This window comes from Phyllostomus hastatus, unplaced genomic scaffold, assembly GCF_019186645.2.
Source record: "Phyllostomus hastatus isolate PE091 unplaced genomic scaffold, TTU_PhHast_1.1 phas_contig_948, whole genome shotgun sequence".
NCBI classification, from domain to species: Eukaryota; Metazoa; Chordata; class Mammalia; order Chiroptera; family Phyllostomidae; genus Phyllostomus; species Phyllostomus hastatus.
The window spans coordinates 1,533,418-1,558,938 of NW_025333993.1; the positions used below are offsets into that span (position 1 = coordinate 1,533,418).

General features: G+C 53.2%; 4 protein-coding genes and 1 pseudogene across 4 annotated transcripts; 1 reads left to right on the top strand and 4 right to left on the bottom strand.

Annotated features, from left to right (window-relative positions):
- Positions 1-492: 492 nt before the first annotated feature.
- LOC123827915 (keratin-associated protein 10-3-like) lies at positions 493-1,173 on the bottom strand. The gene has a single exon (XM_045852366.1). The coding sequence runs from the start codon at positions 1,171-1,173 to the stop codon at positions 493-495; it is 681 nt and encodes a 226-aa protein (XP_045708322.1).
- Positions 1,174-7,595: 6,422 nt separating this feature from the next.
- On the bottom strand, positions 7,596-8,396 carry LOC123827916 (keratin-associated protein 10-3-like). Its single transcript, XM_045852367.1, has 2 exons — positions 8,253-8,396; positions 7,596-8,144 (listed from the first exon to the last, which is right to left on the bottom strand). The coding sequence occupies exons 1-2, from the start codon at positions 8,394-8,396 to the stop codon at positions 7,596-7,598; spliced, it is 693 nt and encodes a 230-aa protein (XP_045708323.1).
- Positions 8,397-11,835: 3,439 nt separating this feature from the next.
- Positions 11,836-13,926, bottom strand: LOC123827932 (annotated as a pseudogene).
- Positions 13,927-19,431: 5,505 nt separating this feature from the next.
- Positions 19,432-20,283, bottom strand: LOC123827909 (keratin-associated protein 10-7-like). The gene has a single exon (XM_045852357.1). It carries the CDS (start codon positions 20,281-20,283, stop codon positions 19,432-19,434), a length of 852 nt encoding a protein of 283 aa, XP_045708313.1.
- Positions 20,284-24,356: 4,073 nt separating this feature from the next.
- Positions 24,357-25,202, top strand: LOC123827912 (keratin-associated protein 10-3-like). The gene is made up of 2 exons (XM_045852362.1): positions 24,357-24,587; positions 24,681-25,202. The coding sequence occupies exons 1-2, from the start codon at positions 24,357-24,359 to the stop codon at positions 25,200-25,202; spliced, it is 753 nt and encodes a 250-aa protein (XP_045708318.1).
- The last annotated feature ends 319 nt before the right edge of the window (positions 25,203-25,521 follow it).

Below are 25,521 nucleotides of genomic sequence, written 5' to 3' on the forward strand. Positions count from 1 at the left end.
CGCCCACTGCAGGGAGGGTGGGCTGCTGGGGTCGGAAAGGGAAATGAGCAGGCAGATGGCATCACTCCCAGATCTGTCACCCAGCTGCTCTGAACTTGGATTTGAGAACATGGCCTTATTGTCTAGCTTCTGCCACAGGAGCACACAGGTTTGGAGTGGCTGAGGGGCTCAAGAGAGGAGGAGAAAGCAAACACATATTTCCTGGCACAAACGTTTTATTGATTATACCAATTGGCCTTTGTCACATAGAGAGCAAGCAGTTGGTCCTACAGAGGAGGGTCCTGGGGTCCCGCACTCCACCCTGTGGTGAGGGATTTGTGGTCATCTTTTGTCAAAAAGGGACAGGCAGCATGTTCAGACGTGCACTAGGCAGCAATTGTGTGTCCACTGATGGGAGAGGGGAGGTCCAGGCACTGGCTGAGGGGCCTCAGGGCCACGTGGGAGGGGAGAGCTGTGCTCAGGAGTGAAGGCAGCAGCTCGAGATCAAGCTGGTCAGCAGCAGGATGTCTGGGCCACTGGGGCAGGGACACAGCATGCAGGTCTGCACACAGGGCGGCAGATGAGGGACACACAGGAGGATGGGCGGCAGCAGCTGGGCTGGCAGCAGGAGGAGGTGGGGGCACAGCAGGAGGAGACAGGCACGCAGCAGGCGGGTCTGCACACAGGGCGGCAGATGACGGACATGCAGGAGGAGGGTCTGCAGCAGGGGGTCGGCTGGCAGCATGAGGGTGCTGGGCAGGGGGCAGGCCCAGAGCAGATGGGCACAGAGCACACGGGCTTGCAGCAGACGGGTGTGCAGCAGACAGGTGTGCAGCAGATGGGCACACAGCAGGCCTGCTGGCAGGGGGAGGAGGTACAGCAGGAGGGCTGGCAGCTAGACTGCTGGCAGCACAAGGTTGTACAGGAGCTGGTGCAGGCTGATTGGCAGGGGCTGGGCCCACAGGTCACAGGGGTGCAGAGGAGGGTCTGGGTGGGGATCAGGGTACAGCAGCTGGGGGTGCAGCAGGAGGGCTGGCAGCAGCTGGGGACACAGCAGGAGGGCTGGCAGCAGCTCTCTAGACAGTCGTCCACCTGCCGGGCGAAGTCAGTGCAACAGTCACTGGAACCGGGCAGGCAGACACGGTTGCCATAGCTCAGGTCAGTGGAGCAGATGGACAAGGTGGAGGCAGCCATGGTGGGGTGGTGGGGCTGGAGGTGAGCTGGGAGGAGTGTGTGAGTGTGTGTGTGTGTGAGTGTGAGTGTGTGAGGTTCCAAGGCTGTTGGCTTTTATATCCTCCCTGGCTTGTGTTGTTCCACCACGCAGCTCCCCACGCCCTTTCTTCCTTGTTGGGGCTGAGCGCCTGTTGCAGGAGAGCCCTCATTAGTGCCCGAGTATTTCCTGCCATCAGTTTCCAGTCATTCAGCTTGTGAGTGTGTTGCAGGATGAGCTTCCCATCTCTTCTTGTTTGGCTCCAGAAAACTTATGGAAAATATCTGAGGCAAGTTTTTGCTGAGTTGATGATCAGCTGTGACTACTCTCCAGTGATGAATTCTGGTTCCGTCTCTCCTGTGTTCGTCGTGGCTTAACATTTTTTATGCATGTAAGCATTTTAAAACATAAGTATACAATGAAACTCGCTCATATTATAACTACATCTGCACACAGGATTGGGTCGTAGGAAGCTCCTGTTCCAAACACCCCACCCCTGCGAGGAGTTTCAGCGTCCCGGGAATGGCTCCTTCTCTTTCCTCTTGGCATTTCCCCCATAACACACTCAGACACCTCCTTTGTCAGACTACAAGCAATACTGGGTTTTCCCATTTCCATTTTGCTGTGGGAAAAGATCGAAGGCTTTTTCACACGTGTTGGTGGGTTTTACGTTTGAAGATTCCTTGTGTATCTGCAGACACATTGAGTTACCGCCACACTCATCATGATAGTTTGGCTGGGTATAGAATTCAGGTTTGTTTGTTTGTTTAAAAATTTTATTTATTTATTTTTAGAGAGAGAAGGGAGGAAGAAAGAGAGAGAGAGCGAAACACCAATGTGTGGTTGCTGGGGGCCATGACCTGCAACCCAGGCATGTGCCCTGACTGGGAATCGAACCTGCGATGCTTTGGTTCGCAGCCCGCACTCAATCCACTGAGCTACGCCATCCAGGGCTGTTTGGTTTTTTTAATCCTCACCTGAGGACATTTTTTCCATTTTTTTTAGAGTGGGAAGGGGTAGGGGAGAGAGAGAGAGAGAGGGACATCTCTGTGAGAGAGAAACATCGGTTGGCTGCCTTCCCGTGCTCGGCCTGACTGGGGGCCAAACATGCCACACCCTGAGTGTGTGCCCTGACCAGAAATCGAACCTGGGAGCTTTTGGTCTATGGGAGGACGCTCCAACCAACTGAGCCACACCGGCCAGGGCGAGAATTCAGGTTCTAAGGAATAGCTTCCTCAAAATATCAAAGACGCATTTGCATTTCTTCACGGGGTCCCGTGTTCCCGATGAGAGCGAAGCTGTCACTTGTTATTTATAGTTTGTTTGTTTACTTAGTTATTTATTGAAGTCTGCGAGAGCATCTGCCTCTCTCCCCACCTCATTCTGCAATGTCCTACTGTGGCTCCCAGACTCGCGTGTTGCTCTGCATCCTGTGGTGAGAGCTCCTCGTGCCTCTCCATGGGGAGGCCCGCCCAGACCCTACATGTACGTTTGCACCATTACCACCTTTATGCCGCTTAAACAGGGGCCCGCTTCCCTGTGCCCTGCCGCAGGGGCTCCGTTAGGTGTCCGATCTCCTGGGCTTGCCTTCACGTCTCTCCCTTTTTCTCTCCTTTTCCTTATGAAGGAAAATGTTTATTGTTTGCCTTCTTCTCTGGGAGATGCTTCCTGACTTCATCTTTCAGACCACAGTTCAGTCTTTCATTTCTTGTCTAGTATTAAGCCTTTACATCGACTTTCCCCTAATTTTTAAAAATCTTTTAAAAAATGTTTCCGTTCAAGTCGACATCCATCACCACCTTAGTTTCAGGTGAGCGGCCCTGTGATCTGATACTCCATAACTCACTGAGTGGGCATCCCGATAAATCTTGTTCCCCTAACTTTTCTTTTTCAAACATTGTTTGGTTATTTATTTTTTCTGTAGCAGCTGGATTTTGTCCCATGATGTGAGTGAGATACACTCCCTGTAACTCTGATGACGCCAGTGAGCGTTGGTGCAAGCTTCCCAGTGTTTCCTAAGCGGTCTGTGTGTTTCACTGTGCGTCAGATGAGGCTGCTCCTTGGTGTCAGGCATCCGGTTTTTGGTGTAAAAGACTGAGCGATTTTATTCTTATGCATTGGGGCCCTGTTCCAATTTGCACTAATCTGTTTCCTTCTGCTTCTCTTTTTTACAAATTTATAGGGAGTCCTGGTGAGCCCTCTTCTTGTTGTCCTGTTTTGGTCTGGTCTTCCTCATGCCTTTTGAAATGTCCTTCCGGTGGGTCCTGAGGGGCTGTGTGAGAACCTTGGGCCTCCTCCACTTTCCAGAGCAGAAGGAGCTCCTGTTGTTTTTGGGAAATGATGGAAACATGGATGATAACCACAGGGCTATGTGGCATTATGGGGCTTCACTCTTAGACGTGCTCTGTCTCAGCCTGAGTGCTTTCCAAAGGCAACCAATGCGCGGCGACCCACTTTTGTAGACACAAGAATGTTGCCAGAAGGAAAGTGTCCTGTGAAAGAGGACCGTGATCAGTGGGAAACCTGGGAGCCCAGGGTCTGACGGTTCTCTCTTGGCCATAAGGGGCTCTGCTTCGTCCCCCGCTCCGCCTCCTCGCTCCCGCCCTGGGCAGCCATGGGCTCTGTGGGTGGGAATGCGGAGGGACTGTGGGCTCGAGGCTGGGGGACTTGGGAAGCCTGACATCAGCTTCTGGGATGAGTGTAATGGTTTCCCCTCCTGTCCCCCAACCTGTCCCGGGGTCCAGCTCAATGGCATGGGTGTTAGGACTCTCCACGTCTCCTGGGTGTCATCTGTGGCCCATGACCTTTCATGTAGCTCCCTTCTCTGTGGCCTGTGGACTGTCTGTGTTGCTGGCCAAGGTGTCTTCCTGCTGTCACTGCCCCAAGCACAACTCTTCAGCAGGGTGAGTGGGGCTCCTGGATCAGGGAGCCTTGGGTTGGGGCTGACGGGGCAGGTGCAGCGAAAGAGCAAACGGTCAGCTGATTTTTGAAAACAGGAAGAAGTCTCTGGGCATCTGAGTGAGCGCCACAGTGCATGCGTGGTTCACCGTTTGTGGCGGGGCCACAGCAGGGGCGGCTCAGAGGGGAGAGGGTCCGGAGGGCCGTGGGGCAGAAGCTGCACCCACGCACGTTTCCTTCTCCCTCCCCAAAGTGTGTGCTTTCCCTTCATGCTGCTCTTATATCATTGACGGGAGGACAGCACCAGGGGAGGGCTGACCACGAAGCCATTGCGTCTTGCTCCTGGAGCTGGTGACAGCGCCGCCTGCGTCTCACGGCTCAGTGGGAGTTCCTGGGTGTAGCAGGGCTCTCACTGTGTTCGAGAAGCTTCTTCCTGCCCGTGGTTCACCCAGAGTTTTGCTTTGGGCTTTTACGCAAAGAAGGAGTTGAGCCCTCTGTGTGTGCATATCCATCTAGGACGAGTTCTAATGGCTTTTCTGCTTCCACTTATCAGGATAGTTAATTATACCCTTTCTGAGTTGCATCCTGAGATACACTCTACTCAGTCATGGCTTGTCATGTAGTTTCATATTGAATTCGTTAACACTGTAGTTAGAATCCCCTACTTCATTTTCTTAAGTGAGATTGGTCCACTGCCAGGTTCTCTCTCTTTTTTTCCCCCGTCTCTATCTTGCTGCTGGTTTGACGTGTAACCTGGTGGTCACTGGCGCCAATCCAGCACCAACACGCATCCCCATTCTGGGGTGCAGGAAACTTTCTTCAGTGCAAACCGCGCAGCTGTGACCCAGTGGGCTGTGGGTGGCCCGGGGCCAGGCCCATCTCCTGCTACATGGCTCTGCTCCACTCCCCGCCACTCCCGAGAGGCGCATCGGGGCGTCCCCAGCCCTGTTAGGTGAACCCAGGAAACCTCTGGCTCGCCTTAAGCTCTGGAATGTTTTCAATACCATAAGAAACAACTCTGTGTTGCAGGCGGACAGTATGCACCTCTATGACTTTCCAAGTCTGCGCCTTTGAAGTAATTAGATCTTTCCATCTATTTTCAACATTGTCTTTGGCTCTCCTTGCATTACGATTTTTATTTTGTTAGTCAATGTACGCAATTTACGTTTTTAAGAACATGGTTTATTTCACTTCTATTTTCAAATTGGAACTGGAATGAGGTTTTTTCTTTTAAACAGATTTATTAAGATATAACTCACATGCCTTAGTGTTCACCCGCTTAGAGTGCACAGCCCACGGCCTTCCGTGCATTTGCAGAGCTTGCAACCGTCGCCATCATTTAATTTTAGAGCGCCCTCCCAGCCCCCAAGCCCACCAGCCACCGCTCCCCGTTTTCTCCTCCACTCAGCTGCTGGCAACCGGCAGCCCAGTTTCTGCCTCCCTGGACCCCCCCTCTTCTGGACGTTTCGTACAAGTGGAATCGGCACCACAGGCCCTTCCTGTCTGGCTTCTGTCACTCAGCACGCTGTCCTCGAGGTTCACCCGCGGTGTGGTGTGTCAGAGCCCTGCTCCTGTTCACGGCTGAGTAATATTCCAGCGGGCGGCCAGACCACAGTCTGGGTTGGCTCCTCTTCGTGGTCATCGAGAACCGTGCGGCTGTGCACTTGACATGTGGGTTTTTTGGTCGAGCACTGGTTTTCGATTCCGACCGGTAGATGCCTGGAAGTGGACTAGTGGGGTCCTATTGTGACTCCGAGTCTGAGGAACTTTCCCCCAGTGGCTGCATCTAGAACCGAGGTTCCGAGGCAGCAGAAAAAGGCACCCCCTGGAGCATTCTCGGAGGGCGGGGCTGAGATGATCCGTGAGGAGTGCTCCCAGGAAATCAGGGAGACTGGGTCCTGCAGTGCCTTTGACGACGGTGCACTGAGGTGACAGGACCAAGTGGGAGGGGTCACGGAGTGAGCCCTGGGCCTCCCTGCCACTGTCTGCTCTGACCCTGGGTGGCAGAGGGCACAGAGGGGAGGTGATGGGGACCACTGTGTGTTGAAGCCCAGGACAAAGATTTGGGCCCCAGCAGCCACCCTGGACCCACAGCAAGAAGACCGACATTTCTGCCCTTGGTGCTCTCACTTTGTCCCTTTGCAGGGACCTGGCTTTGCTTCCAGGAAGGCGGCCACCTTTCGAGCCTGTTTCAGGCTGGTCTCTGGCCCTGGCTGCCTGTCCTGGGGGTGCTGCTTCAGGGAGGAGTGAGGGAGACGGCTGTCGTGCCCTCAGCGAGCACAGTGGGTCAGGACCAGGGCTGGACGCTGTCTGCCCTGCTGCCTATGCCTGGTGACACAGCTGGTTGCATGGGCCTGTTTACCGGGGCAGGGCGAGGTGCAGGGTCCTGGATGGGCACAGCTGCCCGGCACAAGGGAGTGTCTGAGCCCAGACCGGAGGGCAGAAGGCAGATTGCAAGGGGCTGTCCAGAAGGGCCTGGGGACTCTGGGGGTGTGGGATGTACCGGTGAGGGCACTCATGTGGGGCACAGACACCAGGGGGCCTGGTACAGTGACAGCAGGATGGGGCTCGGGAGCAAGCATCTGTGAGGGTGTCAGACAAGGGTGCGGGTCCAGGAGCATGGTTCGGGAGGTAGCCAGGAGCTCCGCAGATCTCTAGGGGAAGCTGCACAGGGCTGGCTCTTCGGTCCGTGGGCACCGTTAACCTTGCTGCATTTCTATCCTCACTGGCCGCACCTGAGAGAGGGCCAGGGAGAACCCATGGCTGCTGGGTTGTCGTTCCTGGCCAGGGCACCCCTCTCACGTCTCACCGGGCTGGGGGTGAGGTCAGGTGAGCTGGAGGAAAGGCAGCCTTGCTAGGCTGCCCAGCCGGGCACTGCAGTCCTTGGGCTGGTCTAGTGGGAGGTGACCAGGTGGGTGAGGCCCCTGGGGGGTGCCGCGGGCACCCACACACAGCCTGCATCTGGGGCAGCCACAGAGCTACAAAGGCCCGTGTGGCTCAGGGGCTCGTGGCTGCTGCCAAGGGGTGGAGGAGGTGACCACTGTGTCCCATAGCCCCAGGCCTTTGTTCCAGAAGCAGCTTTACAGAGATAGGCCTGGGGACTGGAGGCTGGATTGGGGTCCTACAGGGCTTAAAGGGGGCCTGGCTTGTGGGGTTCACAGAGACCAGCACCTGGTGTCCCGCATCACTGGCCCCACTGAGTCCACAGACAAGCAGAAGGTCAGAGTGAAACAGGTGGTTTTATTAGGGCTCAGTGGTGACGTTACTGCCCGGGGTGGGAGCAGGCCTGCCGGGGCAACAGGGCTCATACGGGGGCTCAGGGGGCAGGGTGGGGCTATGGTGGGGGGCGCATCTGTTCACCAACATCAGGAAAGGTTTGGTGGTTATTGAGGGTCCAGATGAGGAGAAGGAGCTTGTCCCGTCTCTTGCTGTTGTGAAAGCCACAGTGGGTGTCACTGGGAAGTCAGCCTACTGCTGGGGAAGGACCCTAGATGAGGCCTAGAAAGAGTCAGCAGCGGGACTTCAGGGCCGAGGCACGGACACAGCAGGCTGGGCGGGAACACACGGGGCGGCAGATGAGGGACACGCAGGAGGCCGGGCGGCAGCAGCTGGGCCGGCAGCAGGAGGAGGTGGGGACACAGCAGGAGGAGACAGGCACGCAGCAGGCGGGTCTGCACACAGGGCGGCAGATGACAGACACGCAGGAGGAGGGTCTGCAGCAGGGGGTCGGCTGGCAGCATGAGGGGGCTGGGCAGGGGGCGGCCCCAGAGCAGGCGGGCACAGAGCACGCGGGCTTGCAGCAAACAGGTGTGCAGCAGACAGGTGTGCAGCAGACGGGTGTGCAGCAGGAGGGCTGGCAGGGGGAGGAGGTGCAGCAGGAGGACTGGCAGCTAGACTGCTGGCAGCACAAGGGTGTGCAGGAGCTGGTGCAGGCTGATTGGCAGGGGCTGGGCCCGCAGGTTGCCTGGCAGCAGGGGCTGGACACACAGCTCACTGGGGCACAGATGAGGGTCTGGCAGGTGGCTGGGGCACAGCAGCTGGGGACACAGCAGGAGGGCTGGCAGCAGCTGGGGACACAGCAGGAGGGCTGGCAGCAGCTGGGGACACAGCAGGTGGGCTGGCAGCAGCTGGGGACACAGCAGGAGGGCTGGCAGCAGCTGGGGACACAGCAGGAGGGCTGGCAGCAGCTCTCTGGACAGTCGTCCACCTGCCAGGAGGCGTCAGTGCAAGAGTCACTGGAACCGGGCAGGCAGACGCGGCTGCTGTAGCTCAGGTCGCTGGAGCAGACAGACAGGGTGGAGGCGGCCATGGTGGGCGGTGGGGCTGGAGGTGAGCTGGGAGGAGTGTGTGAGTGTGTGAAGGTGAGTGAGTGTGTGAGGTACCCGGGGCTGTCGGCTTTTATACTCCTCCCCGGGTGCGAGTGTGTTGCCCCAGCAGGCAGCCCCCACGCCCTCCCTTCCTTGTTGGTGTTGCCCTGTGAACACCTTCATTACGGTCAGCCCTGTTGTCATGAGATGTCCTTGGTCATCTCATAAAGTTTAGGCTGCCCTGCGCAGGGCTGGCTGCCCCTGGCCAGAGTCTGACCCCGGCAGGGACACCTTGAAGGAAGCCACAGCTTCTCTTCAGCTGACCCTGCAGTTTCCCCCCGGTGAGTCATGTGCCAGGGCACCGGGTGACATCTGGTCCCATGAGGATGCACGCTGTATGGTCCAGCTTCTTTGTGCAGGCCCCCCCCTGGGGCCGGCAGCCCGGCCTGTGACTGGTAAAGAAGTGGATGGAGGTACCTGTTCTGGAGAAAAGGCAACGTGAGGACAGGCCCCTCCTGGGTGGGCTCTGTGAACTTCTATGATGTTGGCCTAGGGTGTGAGGATGATGAGGCCAAGGACAGGCAAGGACCTCCCCTCCCCAGGAAGGAGAGGGGGACTGCAGCAGGCCTGGCTCCCTGGGGTGCTGGGAGGACCACATTCGGGGAACTTTGGGTCCCAAAGCATGTTCCTGAGGCCCATGCATGTACGGTCAGTTGTCCTGGGAGAGCAAGTCCTGGCCGGGACATGAAGGAGGGGTGGGATTAACCTGGAGGAGGCGGGCATTGGCAAGGCTGGAGCGGAGAGGCTGGGGCACAACTGGCCGTTGATGTAATTTCAACCACAACCCAAAGGGAACCTTTATGGGGTATAAACTGAGGACACATTTGCCGTATGCACGATAGATGAAAGTTTAGTACGAACATTGAAAAGTCCTTAGAACTAAAACAGAGCATAATGCAAAAGAACCAAATACAAAATTCAAGTCATTGAAATGATCAATAACCATAGGCAAAGCTATTGGATCTCATTAATAATTAAAGTTCCTCAAACTAAAACACAGATGGCCCACCCGTAAGATCAACAAGCCCAGGGCTGCTTGCTGAGCGAGGGAGCAGGGCCACGGGCAGCAGGGGTGTTTCCCATGTATGTGATAACACAAAATACAAAATCCACCGTTTTCGCCATCTTCAAGTGTGTAATTCCGGGGCGTTTAGTACGGTCCCACTGTTGTGCAACCGTGCCCAGGCTCAGGTTCCAGAACATTCCCTCCACGACGAAGGAAACCCCATGCAATTAGGCAGCCCCTCCCTGAGCCGGTCGACTGCTGCTCCGCTCTCTGTCCCCGTGGGTTTGCCCGTCTGCACATTTCACACAAAACCCCGAACCGCATGTGGCCTTTCGCGTGGGGCTCATTTCGTTCACCACGGAGGTTCAAGTCCATCCCACCGAGGCACGAGCCCACGCCCCACTCCCGCGCATGGGTGAGCGATGTTCCTCGGCGTGGGCGGGCCGCACTTTGTTTACCCACTCCTCCGCTGACGGCATGTGAGTTATTTCCACCCTTTGGCTAATGTGAATAGTGCTATGAACATTTTTTGCATGAGTTTTTGCCTGAATACTTCTCTTCCATTCTCTTGGCTGTATACACAGCAGTGGAACTGCTGGGTCACATGGTAAATCTGCGTTTAACTTTGGAGGACCTGCCAGGCCCACAGCGGCTGTACAAGTTCACGTTCTCAACAGCAGTGTGGGAGGGCTCCCTACTTCACCTGCTTGCCAACACGTGTGATTTATTTATTTATTTGTCTGTGAAATATTTTATTTATTTATTTTTAGAGAGGGAAGGGAGGGAGATAGAGAGAGAGAGAGAGACATCAATGTGAGGTTGCTGGGGGCCATGGCCTGCAACCCAGGCATGTACCCTGACTGGGAATCGAACCTGTGATGCTTTGGTTCACAGCCCATGCTCAATCCACTGAGCTACGCCAGCCAGGGCTGATTTATTTATTTTTTGATTCTGGCCACCGTACTGCGTGTGAAGTGGCATCCTGTTGAAGGTTTGACTTGTCGTTTCCAAACGACCAAGGAAGATGCTGGGCTTGCTTTCCTGTGCTGGTGGCCGTTCGTGTGTCTTCTCTGGAGAAGTATTCTTTCTAGTTACTTTGTCTTTTCGTTGTTGAGTTGTAGGGGTTCTTTATGTATGATGTATACTAGACCCTGATCAGAACTGAAATTTGTGAGTATTTTCTTCCATTCTGTGGGTTGTCTTTTCACTCTCTGCAGACTGTCCTTTAATATACAACACTTGAAAATCCTGATGAAGTCCAACTTACCTATTTTTTTAAAATTATATTTTAGTGATTATGCTAATACAGTTTTCCTGATTTTTCCCCTTTGTCCCCTCCACCCACCCATGCCCCACTCCCTCAGGCAATCCCCCCACCATTGTTCATGTCCATGGGCCATGCATATAAGTTCTTTGGCTGCTCCATTTCCTATTGTGTACTTTACATCCCCAAAGCTATTCTGGAACTACCTGTTTGTACTTCTTAATCCCCTTACCTCTTCACCCATTTCCCCACAGTGCTTCCCTCCCATCTCTTTACCTTTAACCTTTGACATTTTAATTACGATGTGTCCTGGAGTAGGCCTCTTTGCATTCATCTTGTTTGGGACTCTCTGTGCTTCCTGGACTTGCATGTTTATTTCCTTCACCAAATTAGGGAAGTTTTTTTTTCATTATTATTTCAAACAGATTTCCAATTCCTTGCTCTTTCTTTTCTCTTTCTGGCACCTCTGTGATGTGAATGTTGAAATGTTTGAAGTTGCCCCAGAGGTTGTTTGTACTATCCTCATTTTCTTGGATTCTTTTTTCTTGTTGTTCTGACTGATTGTTTTTTTCTTCCTTGTGTTTCAAATCATTGCTTTGGTTCTCGGCTTCATGCACTCTGCTATTGTTTCCCTGTAAATTGTTCTTTATTTCAATTAGTGTATCCTTTGTTTCTGACTGGATCTTTCTTATGCTGCTGAGGTCCTCACTAAGTTTCTTGAGGATCCTTATAACCAGTGTTTTGAACTCTGCATCTGATAGATTGCTTATCTCCATTTCATTTAGTTCTTTTTCTGGAGTTTTGATCTGTTTTTTCATTTGAGCCATGTTTCTTTGTCTCCTCATTTTTGTAGCCTCCCTGTGTTTGTTTTTATGTATTAAGTAAAGCTACTTTGACTCTGTGTCTTGGTAGTGTGGCCTAATATAGTAGGTGTCCTGTAGGGTCCAGTGGTACAGTCTCCCCTACCACTTAAGCTGGGTACTTGAGATGTGCCCTCTGTTTTCTTCTAAGAATTATAGTTTTAGCTCTTATATTTAGGTTTTTGATTTATTTGAGGTGTTTTTTTTTGTCATCAAGTGATCTTTAATTGAAATATTTTTCTCTGTAGTTCTTAACTAGGTGGGTGCCCCACTGCACCACTGCTGCCGTCATCTATGATGTTACCAGGGTGACAGCCGTCAAGAGTGCAGCCCACAGCCTGGGCAGTCCCCAGGACCTCTTTAAGGGTTCCAGAGAGTTCTCTAGGTAAAGATTGGTGCCACATCTGTCAAGCAGTGTTGACAATCTTATCAAAAGTGATATTTCCACTGTGAGTAATGTTTTTTTCCTATCTCGTGGTTGTTCTTTGAGGGCTTTGCTGATCAGGGCAGAGGCAGAAGTCACTATCTCAGTCTGGGTCTGTCCGTTCTGAGTTTTCAGTCTCACTGTGATCCTCAGACCCTTCCAATTACTGGTTGCTTTGGCAATGTCATCACCAAACTTTTTTAGGGACAGGCCCAGGGGGCTGATCGTGGAGGCCAGGGCAGACATGGTGCTGATTTCCCTACCAGTGTGCCTCAGGTATACAACTTTGATCTTGTTGGGGTCAAACTTTGGTGACTTGTTAGAGGTGGTTAGTATCAGATGAACCCAGATTCAGGATGAACAAAGAAGGTTGCAACTAAGCCTTCTCCAAGCCAAAAGCTGGAAGTGAGTTAATTTTTATATATGGTATAAGATAGGGTTCAGCTTCATTCTTTTGCATGTAAATATTCAGTTGACCCAGAACCCAGAAAGAGACTATTCTTTCTCCACTGAATGGTCTCAACACTCCTGTTAGAAATCAATTGACCATATATTTGTGGGTTTATTGCTGGACTCTCAATTTTATTCCATTGATCTATTTGTTTATCCTTATGCCAGTAGCTCTGTTTTGATTACTGTAGCTTTGTAGTAAGTTTCCTTCCTTCCTTCCTTCCTTCCTTCCTTCCTTTCTTTCTTTCTTTCTTTCTTTCTTTCCTTTCTTTCTTATTTGAATGTCTTCCCTTTTCTTGCCCAGTTGCTCTGTCTAGAACTTCCAGTACAGTGTTGAATAGAAGAGGTTAAAGGGATATCTTTAACTTATTCTTTGTCTTAGAGGGGAAAGCTTTTAGTGTTTCACCATTGAATATTATGTTATGTTATGTGGCTTTTTCATAACACCCTCTGTTATGTGGAGGAACTTTGCTTCTATCCCTAGTTTGTTGAGTGTTTTTTTTAACCATAAAAGAGGTCTTTTTTTAATTGGATGCTTTTCTACATCAATTGAGATCATGTGTGGTTCCCCCTTCATTCTATCAATTTTACACTGATGGGTTTTCATATGAGAATCACTCTTTCTTTTTTTTAAGATTTTATTTATTTATTTTTAGAGAGGGAAGGGAGGGAGAAAGAGATAGAGAGAGAGAGAGAGAGAAACATCAATGTGCGGTTGCTGGGGGTCATGGCCTGCAACCCAGGCATGTGCCCTGGCTGGGAATCGAACCTGCGACACTTTGGTTCGCAGCCCGCACTCAATCCACTGAGCTCTGAGCTATGCCAGCCAGGGCTGAGAATCACTCATTCTTGGGATAAACCCCATTTGTTTCTTGGATATAATCCCTTTAATATGATGTTGGATTTGGTTTGACTGTATTTTGTTGAAGATTTTAAACCTTTGTCTATAAAGAATATTGGTCTGTAGTGTTCTTTTGTTGTGTTTATCTGGCTTTGGTATCAGGATGATGCTGACCTACCTCACAGAATGTGTTAAAAAGTGCTCCCTTGGACTTCTGGCCAAGATGGAGGCATAGGTAGACACACTGTGCCTCCTCGCACAACCAAAATAAGGACAACAACAATTTAGAAACCAAGTAATAACCAGAACTGACAGAAAATTGAACTGTATGGAAGTCTGACAACCAAGGAGTTAATATAGACACATTCATCCAGATCAGTAGGAGGGGTGGAGTTGGGCAGCCAGGCGGAGAGGGGTTGCGGCAAAAAAAAAAGTGGTGGCACCAGGTGTGCAAGGCAGCAGCTGACAAATCCTGGGAGTGCTAGACTGCAGCGGGCAGACCCTGGGCATGCAGGCAGCGGCTGGTAGACCCTGGGCGCTGGGTAGCAACAGGCAGACCCAGTGAGGTGGTGATTGTGAAGTGAGGCACGGTGTGCAAGGAGGCTGGCTGACCTGGTGGCCCCACATTTGTGTGCAGATAAACTAGGCAAAACTGGGGAGCGAGACAGACCGCACAACCTAGGGTCCCAGTGCCAAGAGATAAAGCTTCAAAGCACTGATTGAAAACACATCTGGGGGTTGAGACACAGGGAGAGACTCCCAGACTCACAGGAGGGTGCGTTGGAGAGATCCACAGGTCCTAGAACATGCACAAGCCCACCCACACTGGAATCAGCACCAGAAAGGCCCAGTTTCCTTGAGGAAAGCAGAGGAAGGGACTGAAATCTGACAGAGAGCAGAGCAAGTGCCATTGTTCCCTCTCAGATCCCGGCCCCCACATACAGCATCACAACTCAGCTACTGGGTTGCCCCTCCCTGGTGAACACCAAAGGCTCCACCTCTCATACATAACAGGTGCAACAAGACAAAAAAAATGGCCCAAAGAGAAGAACAGATCAAAGCTCCATAGCAAATACAACTAAGCGACGAAGACATAGCCAACCTATCAGATGCACAGTTCAAAGCACTGGTGATCAGGATGCTCACAGAATTGGTTGAATTTGGTCACAAATTAGATGAAAAAATGAAGGCTATGCTAAGTGAAATGAAGGAAAATGCACAGGGAACCAACAGTGATAGGAAGAAAACTGGGGCTCAAATCAATCAAGTGGACCAAAAGGAAGAAAGAAATAATCAAACAGAAAAGAATGAAGAAATAAGAATTCAAAAAAAATGAAGAGAGGCTTAGGAACCTCCAGGACATCTTTAAACATTCCAACATCCAAATGATAGGGATGCCTGAAGGGGAAGAGGAAGAGCAACAAATACAAAACTTATTTGAACAAATAATAAAGGCAAACTTCCCAATCTGGGAAAGGAAATAGATTTCCAGGAAGTCCAAGAAGCTCAGAGAACCCCAAGGAAGTTGAACTCAAGGAGGAACACACCAAGGCGCATCATAATTACATTAGCCAAGATTAAAGTGAAGGAGAGAATCCTAGAAGCAGCAAGAGATAAGGAGATAGTCACCTACAAAGGAGTTCCCATCAGACTGTCAGCTGATTTCTCAAAAGAGACCCTGCAGGCAAGAAGGGGCTGGAAAGAAGTATTCCAAGTCATGAAAGGAAAGAACCTACATCTGAGATTGCTCTATCCAGCAAAGCTTTGATTTAGAATGGAACGGCAGATAAACTACTTCTTAGATAAGGTCAAATTAAAGGAGTTCATCATCATTAAGCCCTTATTATATGAAATGTTAAAGGGACTTATCTAAGAAAAAGAAGATAAAAAGCATGTATAGTAAAATGACAGCAAACTCACAATCATTAACAACCACACCTAAAACAAAAACAAAGAAGACAACTAGAACAGGAACAGAACCACAGAAATGGAGATCACATGGAGGGTTAACAACAGGGGAGTGGGAGGAGGAGAGAGGGGGAAAAGGTACGGAGAATAAGTAGCATAGATGGTAGGTAGAAAATAGACAGGGGGAGGGCAAGAATAGTATGGGAAATGTAGAAGCTAAAGAACTTATGACACATAGACATGAACTAAAGGGGGGATGTGAGTGGGAGGGGGTGTGCAGGGTGGAGGGGAATGAAGGGGGTAATGGGACAACTGTAGTAGCATAATCAATAAAATATATATTTTTAAAAAGTCCTCCCTCATATTGTGTTCTTTGGAAGGGTTTGAGAAGGCTTGGTGCCAAGTCTTTTGGAAATGTTTAGTACAATTCAGCATTGAAGCCATCTGGCCCCAGGCTTTTCTTTTAGAGGAGGTTTTTAACGACTGATTCAATTTCATTACTTGTTTTGTGTCTCTTCAGCTTGTCTATGTATTCTTGAGTCAGTTCACTCACTTTAGATTCAAAAATACAAATATATTGAAAGTGAAAGAATTGAAAACAGATATTTAATGAAATAGTAACCAGAAGAAAGCTGGATGGCTACAATAAAATCAGAAAAACAGACTTTGAGTTAGAAATTATTATGAGACAAATGAAGACTTCAAATATTGATAAAAGGGTCAGTATGTCAAGACTATATGACCATTATAAGAATATAGGCACCTACCAACAGACCTCCAACATGGATAAAGAAAGAGACTGACTGAATTGAAGAAAGAAACAGACAATTCCAGTCCTACGATAACACATGGAGACATCAATAAGTGATTTCCACTAGTTTAAAAAAAAATGACAAGATAGGACAACTAGATCAAAGATCAATAGTGAAACAGGACGTGAAGAGCAGTGTAGAGCAACTGGATGTAATAGACATAACACAATGCTCAACTCAACAGCATCAGAATACACATTTTTCTCAAGTGCGCACAGAATGCTCTCCAGTTGGACCATATGTTAAACCACAAAATACATCTCAATATGTTTAAAAGTGTTGAAATTCCACAACGCACCTTGTCTGACCACAAGGGAATGAAACTAGAAATCAGTTCCAGAAGGAAAACTGAGAAAATTCACAAATGTGTGGAATTTTCAAACAACACAGACTTAAACAACAGGTGGGTCAAAGAAGAAATCGAAAGGGAAGTTAGGAAGCACTTTGAAACGAATGAGAATGAAAACATGATAGACCAGCTCTTCAGGTCTTGGGGGCCATGTGGTGACGGTCACAGCACCAGTGTCTCCTGCTGTGCTCTGCGGCTCTAGGTCCAGGAGCCTGTGCTAGGAGTCTTTGGTCAGCCGTGAGTGAGCCTGCCTCTGAGCACCTCTGCACACGTGTGTTCACATGTGTCTCCCACTCCACAGTCTGGACTCGTTCTCACACGTTCTGGGCTTTCTGCACCGCAGCTGCCCAGGGTCTTCCCTTTCCCACCTGCTCTCCCCCAGCCCTGCCCAGCAGGTGGAGCTCCAAAAGCTGTGTGCTGGTCTCTGCCCTCTGCATCCCAGCAGCTGGCTCAGTGCTGGGCCACCGGGCGTCCCAGTGTTTGTGTCTGTGTGTGTGAGTTCAGGTGCCCAGCCATCCCAAGAGGACAGCCTGAGTGCCAGGCCAGGCAGGGCTCACAGGACTCGTCCTGGAACAAAGCTTCTATTACCCTGCAGGACCTGTGATGGTGGTCAAACAGTGAATGACGGCAGGAAGGAGACATGAGCTTCCCACTGTCACGTGCAGGAGCCCCCCAAATTTCCCAAAACTGGTGATAGCAAGGCCGCCGAGGGGCCCAGGTCTCACGGCTGCCCCTCCCACCCCCAGATATGTGCAGTCCGCATGAAGGGCCGGTGGAGGGAGCGGAGTTTTGATCGGTGCTCAGAGGCTGAGAGCGACACTGCTTTGTGCAGGACCGGGGTCAGACAGCACCCGTTCCTGACCAAAGGAGGGATGTGGCCTGGAGCGGAGAAGCACGCTGTGGTGCAGCCAGGGCACCCATGGGTCCCAGTCAGGAGAAAAGCTCCATGAGCATTTCAGGCTCCCAGGCCTGGGCTGGGCTGGGCTGGAGGAAGTAGGGTCTGAGCTATACCTGGATGGGAAAGGCCCAGGAAGGTGGGAAGTCAGGGGCTGATGGGTAGGGAGAATCCTCGGGGCATGTGGCCCCACGGGGATGTGCCCGTCGGCAGCAGGACCTGCGTGCCAAGGCGGGACACACAGGTAGGGAGGGAGTGCATGGGGCGGCAGGGCAGAAATATACTTATGTTGTATGCTCTGTTAAGCGTACACTGCCCAACGAGTCTCTAAAGAAGTGTACATTCCCGTTAGTCAGGTCCAGTCACTGCACATTCTGTGTGAACGAGGTGGTGTCGGTCGGTCAGGACCTTCTCCATTCTGGAAAGTGTGCAGGGCTGTGGCATCGCTGCATTAATTTGCCTTCCCTGATCTGAGCATCTCTTGCAGCTGATCGTTTTTGTTAAATAGTGTTATTTGTATTTCTTTGGGATTTGCAGAAAATGATTATATATTCCAAATATGAGTTCTTTGTCATATATGTGCAACAGTGTGCTGGTAAATGTTTCATGACTGGATGCCTGTGAGACAGGAACAAAACGAGTCCTGGTCTGCGGCGTTTGCCAGTCACCACGGTGTGACTCCTCTCCCAGGAGCCACCAGCGTGGTGTCACTGAACATGGGGCCGGGCAGTGAGGGGCCCGGTCAGCACCCTGGGGCTGGGCCAGCCGGCTTCAGCACAGCACCGTGGGCAGGTGCGCTGCAGACCCCTCATCCAAGTCTGGGGCTGGTGTTTTTCATCCCCTTGACTGCATTCTTTTAAAAAGTCGGCGTTGTTTAGGTGAGACTTACATACTGTGAAATGTGCCTGTGCTCACTCTAGGCCCTGTTTGCTATGATCAGACGTGAACATTTTATTCATTCTGATGAATGTTGGGGTCCCCAGCAACCCCGAGTTTGGATGACTCTATACAACTCCCAGGACTCAGTATGCAGAGCTAAATCGCCTCAGGGAAAAGCCACGTGGCAGGAGTCGGGGACACCAGGTGTGGCCAGCGCTCAGGGCCCGTCCTTGTGGATCGTGCAGAACGCACTTACCTGCTCAGGCAGGAGCGTGAGATATCCACCAGGGAGCTCATCAGAGCCCAGAGCCCAGGGCTCTTATCGGGGCTGGTCACGTGGCACCCCTGCCCAGTACGTGCCCAAAACTCCAGACCCCCAGAGGGAGAGCAGGTGTCAGCACGGCCACCGTGTCTGCGCAGATGGTTTGGGCCAGTGTGGCACTCGCATCCTGCGTGCTGAGAGCCCCCACGGAGTCCCCATTCCCAGGCGCTGGCCCAAGGCTGGCCTGGAGAGCAGGCCTAGCGATGGCCTCCCCAGGCCTGCTGGGCTAGCTCCTTCCTGAACAGGCCCTCCTGAAGTGGGGGCGCTGAAGAGTGTCCGAGTCACCCCCGAAGGGTGGCCCCTCCCAGGGCAGGCACTGCTGCCAGGTTATTCAGCCTTTGGGTCCAGAAGGTGGGTCCATCTCTTGGACATAGTTGTGGCTCGAGTGATGGGGGACTTCCTGGACACCGCTGAAGGGGCAGGAACATGGTGGCCCTGAGGAACCCCCTGGGACCAGCCTTACCTGGGGGATGTCAGGTAGGGGTCATTGTTAAAGAATAGAAACGAGTGCTGGTTAAAGGCATCAGGAAAGGAATTTATTGGATGGGACGGACAGCACACAGGTCGGGGCTGGGGTGGGGGAGGATGAAGACACCAGCAGAGGGTGCAGTGGAGATGCTGGGGCCACATGGGGGCGGGGAGCAGTGAGGAGAGACCGGCTTCTCTCCCTTCACCCTGTTCCAGGCTCCAGGGCCTGGGAGAGTCCAGCCGGCCTTGCTGGGGTCACTGCCAGCCTGGGCTGGATGGCAGGGCACGTGGATTTGGGGAAGTCTCTGCTTGGAAAGATGGGTGAGCTTTTCCTAGAGGCAGAAATGCACAGTGGCAGCCAGACGACCACAGATACCCAGTGCAGGGACCTATGAAGGGGACTTGACAGCTGTCTTGGCTCTGAGTAAAGAATCCTGGGGGTGCAGATGGCAGTGAGTTGTTGAGTTTTGGGGTGCCCATAAACCAGTAAGAAGACCCCTTAGCAGGGGGACTTCTGGGCTGAGGCACGGACGCAGCAGGCCGGGCGGGAGCACACAGGGCGGCAGATGAGGGACACGCAGGAGGCTGGGCGGCAGCAGCTGGGCTGGCAGCAGGAGGAAGAGGGGGCACAGCAGGCGGGTCTGCACACAGGGCGGCAGATGACAGACATGCAGGAGGAGGGTCTGCAGCAGGATGAGGGGCAGGGGGTGGGCTGGCAGCAGGAGGGGGCTGGACAGGGGGCAGCCCCAGAGCAGACAGGCACAGAGCACACGGGCTTGCAGCAGACGGGTGTGCAGCAGACAGGTGTGCAGCAGACAGGTACACAGCAGGAGGCCTGGCAGGGGGAGGAGGTACAGCAGGAGGACTGGCAGCTAGACTGCTGGCAGCATGAGGGTATGCAGGAGCTGGTGCAGGCTGATTGGCAGGGGCTGGGCCCACAGCTCACTGGGGCACAGACGAGAGTTGTGCAGGTGGCTGGGGCACAGCAGCTGGGGGTGCAGCAGGTGGATTGACAGCAGCTGGGGACACAGCAGGAGGGTTGGCAGCAGCTGGGGACGCAGCAGGTGGACTGGCAGCAGGTGGGGACGCAGCAGGTGGACTGACAGCAGCTGGGGACGCAGCAGGTGGACTGACAGCAGCTGGGGACGTAGCAGGTGGGCTGGCAGCAGCTGGGGACGCAGCAGGAGGGCTGGCAGCAGCTGGGGACGCAGCAGGAGGGCTGGCAGCAGCTCTCTGGACAGTCGTCCACCTGCCAGGAGGAGTCAGTGCAAGAGTCACTGGAACCGGGCAGGCAGACGCGGCTGCTGTAGCTCAGGTCGCTGGAGCAGACGGACAGGGTGGAGGCGGCCATGGTGGGCAGTGGGGCTGGAGGTGAGCTGGGAGGAGGTGTGAGTGTGTGAAGGTGAGTGAGTGTGTGAGGTTCTGGGACTGTCCACCTTTTATACCCTGTATGGCTTGTGTTTCCCCACAGGATGCTCATTCACCTTCTTCCTTGTTTCTGTTTGGGCCTCAGAGAGCTCTCATTAGTGCCAGTGTTGTGTTTTCCTTCTGCGAGAAGTTGCTCAGCTATGAAGCTCTTGTATGTTGTGTGGTCTGTTGATTCATCTATCCTGAGCCGCCTTTGGTTCATAACGCTGAGGTAGAAAGTCATGTTTGTCTGCAAATAGCGAGTCCCGGGGTCTGAGTTGGCTTCGCAAGAGAATCATCCCTTCATGTCCAAACGTCATTTTGTTGACACCTGGGACAGGTCCCATGAACACCTGGGGACTCTGTTCGTTGTGGTGCCACGGCTTCCCAAGTGCCTGGCTGGAGAAGCCCGGGACAAGGAGGGCAAGAGGCCGGAACATCTCTCACTGTGGCTCCCCAGCACTCCCTCTGGTGCAGGGGCTCCCCTGGGCGGGTGGCGAGCAGGCGCCGTGCATGCTCTGGCAGCGGCACCTCCATGTCCCGGGGTGGGTGGTTCCACCCCCCGCCCCATGACCCACCTGACCACTCAGTGAGGCACAGACCCTGCGCCTGTCCACAGCCTTCCCGAGCCATCTGTATTTATCCAACACTGAAAGCTGCGCATGTGACCCAGAGGTCCCCCTGTCCATCTCCCTGCAGAAAGCACAGCCACCACAAGCCTTCTGCATGGAAAATGAGGCTTGCTCGTGTTTCCCATTTTTTTCTTTAAAAAATATTTTATTTATTTTTAGAGAGGGGGAGGGAGGGAGAAAGAGAGGGAGAGAAACATCCATGTGTGGTTGCCTCTCGTGTGCTCCCTACTGGGGACCTGGCCTGCAACCCACGCATGTGCCCTGAGTGGGAATCAAACCAGCAGTCTTTTGGTTTGCAGGCTCACACTCAGTCCACTGAGCCACACCAGCCAGGGCCCCATTTTTTTCTTGCTTGTTAACAGAAAAATAAAGTGCAAAACAGCATTAACAGTAAGGGTGAGAAAGGTAAGTGGAGCTAAAGTATTCCGAGGTCTTAGCATTGCTCTGAAAGCGGTAAGAGAGCCGGTGTTTGCCCGAGTAACCGAGAGTGCTCGCGGGGCGTCCTTAGGCCCCGGGGAAAGTCGGTGCCTGTAGTGGATTGTCCATCACGAATAAAAAAGGGAGATGAATCCTAAAAATGCGTGATTAACCCAAAGCAGTCAGGAAATAGTTAAAAAGAACATTCTGGGGCAAGCAGAAAACATGTGACCAGAGAGTAGGTACAATATTGTAGGTGTGCGTGATGCTTGCAGAGGTTGGAAGTAAGACCATTGACAAGAACACATCATGCAAACACCCACTTTGAGAGGCTGGCGTGGCTTGTTATGACCAAGTAAAGTAGATCTTCAAGTAAGAAGCATTATTTGAGATAAAGACATTTCATAAAGCAAAAAGGGTCAGTCCACCAGGAAGCTGTAATAATTCCGTACGTGTGTGTACCTAATCATACAGCCTAAAACAGAGCAATGGAAACGGACAGGACTAGAAGCAGAAATAGAGAAAGGTAACATCAGAGTGGGGGACATTAATATACCTCTCTCAATAGCTGAAGGAGAAGAGGACGAAAATAACCTCGGCATGGGAGGGGCTATTCTAAGTTTGGAGTAAAACACGGGCATCCTGTGTGCTGTGTGGCCCTTACCCCCCAAGAGTGGTCAGGACCCTTGCCTTGCTTCAGGCACAAAGAACACAGCGCAGGTGATGGGGTGGGCGTGTTTACGTTACGTACGCAGGACTGTAGCACTGGTCTTGGGAGGAGACACGTCCTGGGCTGGCTGCAAAGGAGCAAGCTGCCCCATGTGAGCTCCTGTGGAGGGGGCCACGTGGCAAGACATGGGAGTGGCCCTCAGTCGGGCCACCTGCAAGGAGCTGGATTCTGAGGAGAACCACATGATCTGGGAAGCGACTCCTCCCCTCCCCCCGTCGAGCCTCCAGAGGAGACCCCATGGTGTGAACCCACAGCGAACTCAGTCTAGCTCAACCCCCAGAGACTGTGAGTGACACTTGCATATTTTTAAGCCACCAGGCTTGTGGTAATTCATTATACAGCTACAGAAAACACGCACACGGATCAGTGCGGAATGCTACGCAGTTATCAACGGGAAAGAGAAATCTTCATGTACTCATAGGAGAGGAGCTCCAGGTTAAGATTAAAAAAAAAATCGTGGGTAAAACACGGTATAGTTTGTACTTTAAAAATTTGTATACAAAGACGCTATCTATATGCATACGGTATATGTATCCCTGCCTAGACAGACAGCTCCGCATCACTCAGGAACCCCTTGTTTGTGAATTCACCGGCTCGCTGCGATTCATTTGCAGCCCCGTCACCCCTCGCAGCGCCTGCCTTGCGCTGCGGACGTGTGCAGGGTGGCCGAAGCTCTGGGTCCCCCACGGCGCACGTTCCCAGCTGAGGCTGCACAGGCAATGCCCCTCTTGTTTCAGCTCGCGGTCTGTAGACGGGTCCTTCCCAAGTTCTCTTCAGCGCCATGTTTTCCACATTTTGGGGCCTTATACTTGTGACTGTGCTGGTGAGAATGGCCCACAGCGTGGAGCCGAAGGTCCGTCTGGGGCTGTGAGCACAGGAAGGCTGCAGCGTGCCTCCCAGGGAAAACAGACGTCAGGGAACCCCGTTTGGGCGAGAGTTACAGTGCAGGTGGCTACAGCACAATGTTAAGTAAGATGCTCATTAAATATGTGCATTAAATAAAATGCCTTCAAGCAGAAGCACGCACCAAACAAGGCTACGTATTGATCAGTTATGAAAATACGGTGCCCAGAGGATCGCAGGGACCCCACCTTGCATTTCCCCAGGACCATGGTATTTGCTAATTCAGGGTTTGCAGCAACTTTATAGAGCGTAACTACTGCAAACGAGAATGGACTGAGTGCCAGTGTGTGTGGGTGCAGAGAGAGACAGAGGCAGAGAAAATAAAGGGGTGCAGGCACTGCTTCCTGAGCGGGTGCGGACACTGGCAGACAATGAGGGAGGCACTCTCCTCGGGCACGTTTTGCATCTTTTTGTTGTGCCCAGTGGCCCTCTGCTACTGGGTGACCCTGCAGGCTGTCTGAGTAGGTGGGCCGGGTATCCAGCCTGCAGAGGGCTGGGGACAGGCTGTTGGGGGCTGCCTTGGAGGAGAAGCCAGGCATCCCACCTGAGAGGGGGAGGAGGGCTGTGACCCACCCGTGGTCCAGCCCAGGTGCTCTGCGTGGGTCACACATGGGAACCGGGCACCCAGAAAGCTGTCCCTTTTCTGCGTGGCAGGGAGCTGCATGGTTTGCCTTAGAATGCAGAGTCCTGCAGTCTTCCAAGCTCCAGGACAGGCGGAAAGTGGACACACAGACAGACAGCTGGCCACGGAGAGAGGCTCTTCAGCGATGAGAAGCCCTCCTGAGCTCCGACCAAGAGGCTCAGGTCCCGTTGTGCCCATGGGGCACTGGGAAGTCACCAAACGCCCCTGGCTCGCGGTTCCTCCCACATGAGGTGGCAACAGTTCTGCATCCCCATGGGATGAGGTGGTGAGCTGCTGGGAAACCTTCCCAACGCCAGCTGCCTGCAAAGTGAGCCAGGCGCTGAGGCTGTACACGTCTCTGAAGGGACGATGCCCCAAACACCCAGGACGGCTTGAGATGGGACCTCAGCTCCACTCCATCTGCACCTTCCCCTGCTCTGAGGACTCAGGCTGGGACCTGCCCACCCGCTCCTGTTTCCCTGGAGACACAATGGGACAGGCTCCTGAGCTAGACAATCTAGATTTACAAGCTGGACAACATCCCAGGCAAACAAACATCCCTGATGCTTCTGGAAGGCGGAAATGGCAGCTGTAGGGCTTGGGACACCAAGCCAGGAGGGTATAAAAGCCAATAGCCCAGGCACCTCACACATTCACACACTCACACACACTCACACACTCCTCCCAGCTCACCTCCAGCCCCACCGTCCACCATGGCCGCTTCCACCCTGTCTGTCTGCTCCAGCGACCTGAGCTATGGCAACCGCATCTGCTTGCCCGGTTCCAGTGACTCTTGCACCGACTCCCAGCAGGTGGATGACTGTCCAGAGAGCTGCTGCCAGCCCTCCTGCTGTGCCCCCAGCTGCTGCCAGCCCTCCTGCTGTGTCCCCAGCTGCTGCCAGTCCACCTGCTGTGTCCCCAGCTGCTGCCAGTCCACCTGCTGTGCTCCTAGCTGCTGCCAACCCTCCTGCTGTGTCCCCAGCTGCTGCCAGCCCTCCTGCTGTGTCCCCAGCTGCTGTGCCCCAGCCCCCTGCCAGACCCTCATCTGCGCCCCAGTGAGCTGTGTGTCCAGCCCCTGCTGCCAGGCGACCTGTGGGCCCAGCCCCTGCCAATCAGCCTGCACCATCTCCTGCACACCCTTGTGCTGCCAGCAGTCTGGCTGCCAGCCCTCCTGCTGCTCCTCCTCCCCCTGCCAGCCCTCCTGCTGTGTGCCCGTCTGTTGCAAGCCCGTGTGCTGCACACCTGTCTGCTGTAAGCCCGTGTGCTGCACACCTGTCTGCTGCAAGCCGGTGTGCTGCACACCTGTCTGCTGCAAGCCCGTGTGCTGCACAACCTGCCCCTCGTCCTGCTGCAGACCCTCCTCCTGCATGTCTGTCATCTGCCGCCCTGTGTGCAGACCCGCCTGCTGCGTGCCCGTCTCCTCCTGCTGTGCTCCCACCTCCTCCTGCTGCCAGCCCAGCTGCTGCCGCCCGGCCTCCTGCGTGTCCCTCATCTGCCGCCCTGTGTGCTCCCGCCCGGCCTGCTGTGTCCGTGCCTCAGCCCCGAAGTCCCGCTGCTGACCGGGCATGTCCCCCCAGGACCACCTGGGTTCAGGTCTCACCTTGTGACTGTGGTCCTTCCAGCCACCCCTCAGTCCAGCCCTGACCCATGCTATATGGCTGACCTCACTCAGGATGGGGTCCCCCCCGTCCCCCCAGTCCTCACCTGACCTCTGCTCCCAGGAACCCCTGACCTCGCTTCTTCCCCAGCCTCTTGCCTCCCAGGAGGCACCTCCACCTGCCCCTGGGTCCCCTGTGCTTCCCTCCACGTTTCTCTGTCTCGTCACCTGACCTCCATTCTCATCTTGTCAGCATCTCCTCGGGCTCCCCAATAAACACA

Coding starts and splice junctions, on each gene's coding strand:
- LOC123827912 (XM_045852362.1), top strand. CDS start 24,357: ATGGCCGCTTCCACCCTGTCTGTCTGCTCCAGCGACCTGAGCTATGGC. Junction 24,588..24,680: donor GCTGCCAGTCCACCTGCTGT/GCTCCTAGCTGC, acceptor GCCCCCTGCCAG/ACCCTCATCTGCGCCCCAGT.
- LOC123827909 (XM_045852357.1), bottom strand. CDS start 20,283: ATGGCCGCCTCCACCCTGTCCGTCTGCTCCAGCGACCTGAGCTACAGC.
- LOC123827916 (XM_045852367.1), bottom strand. CDS start 8,396: ATGGCCGCCTCCACCCTGTCTGTCTGCTCCAGCGACCTGAGCTACAGC. Junction 8,145..8,252: donor GCTGCCAGCCCTCCTGCTGT/GTCCCCAGCTGC, acceptor AGCTGCTGCCAG/CCCTCCTGCTGTGTCCCCAG.
- LOC123827915 (XM_045852366.1), bottom strand. CDS start 1,173: ATGGCTGCCTCCACCTTGTCCATCTGCTCCACTGACCTGAGCTATGGC.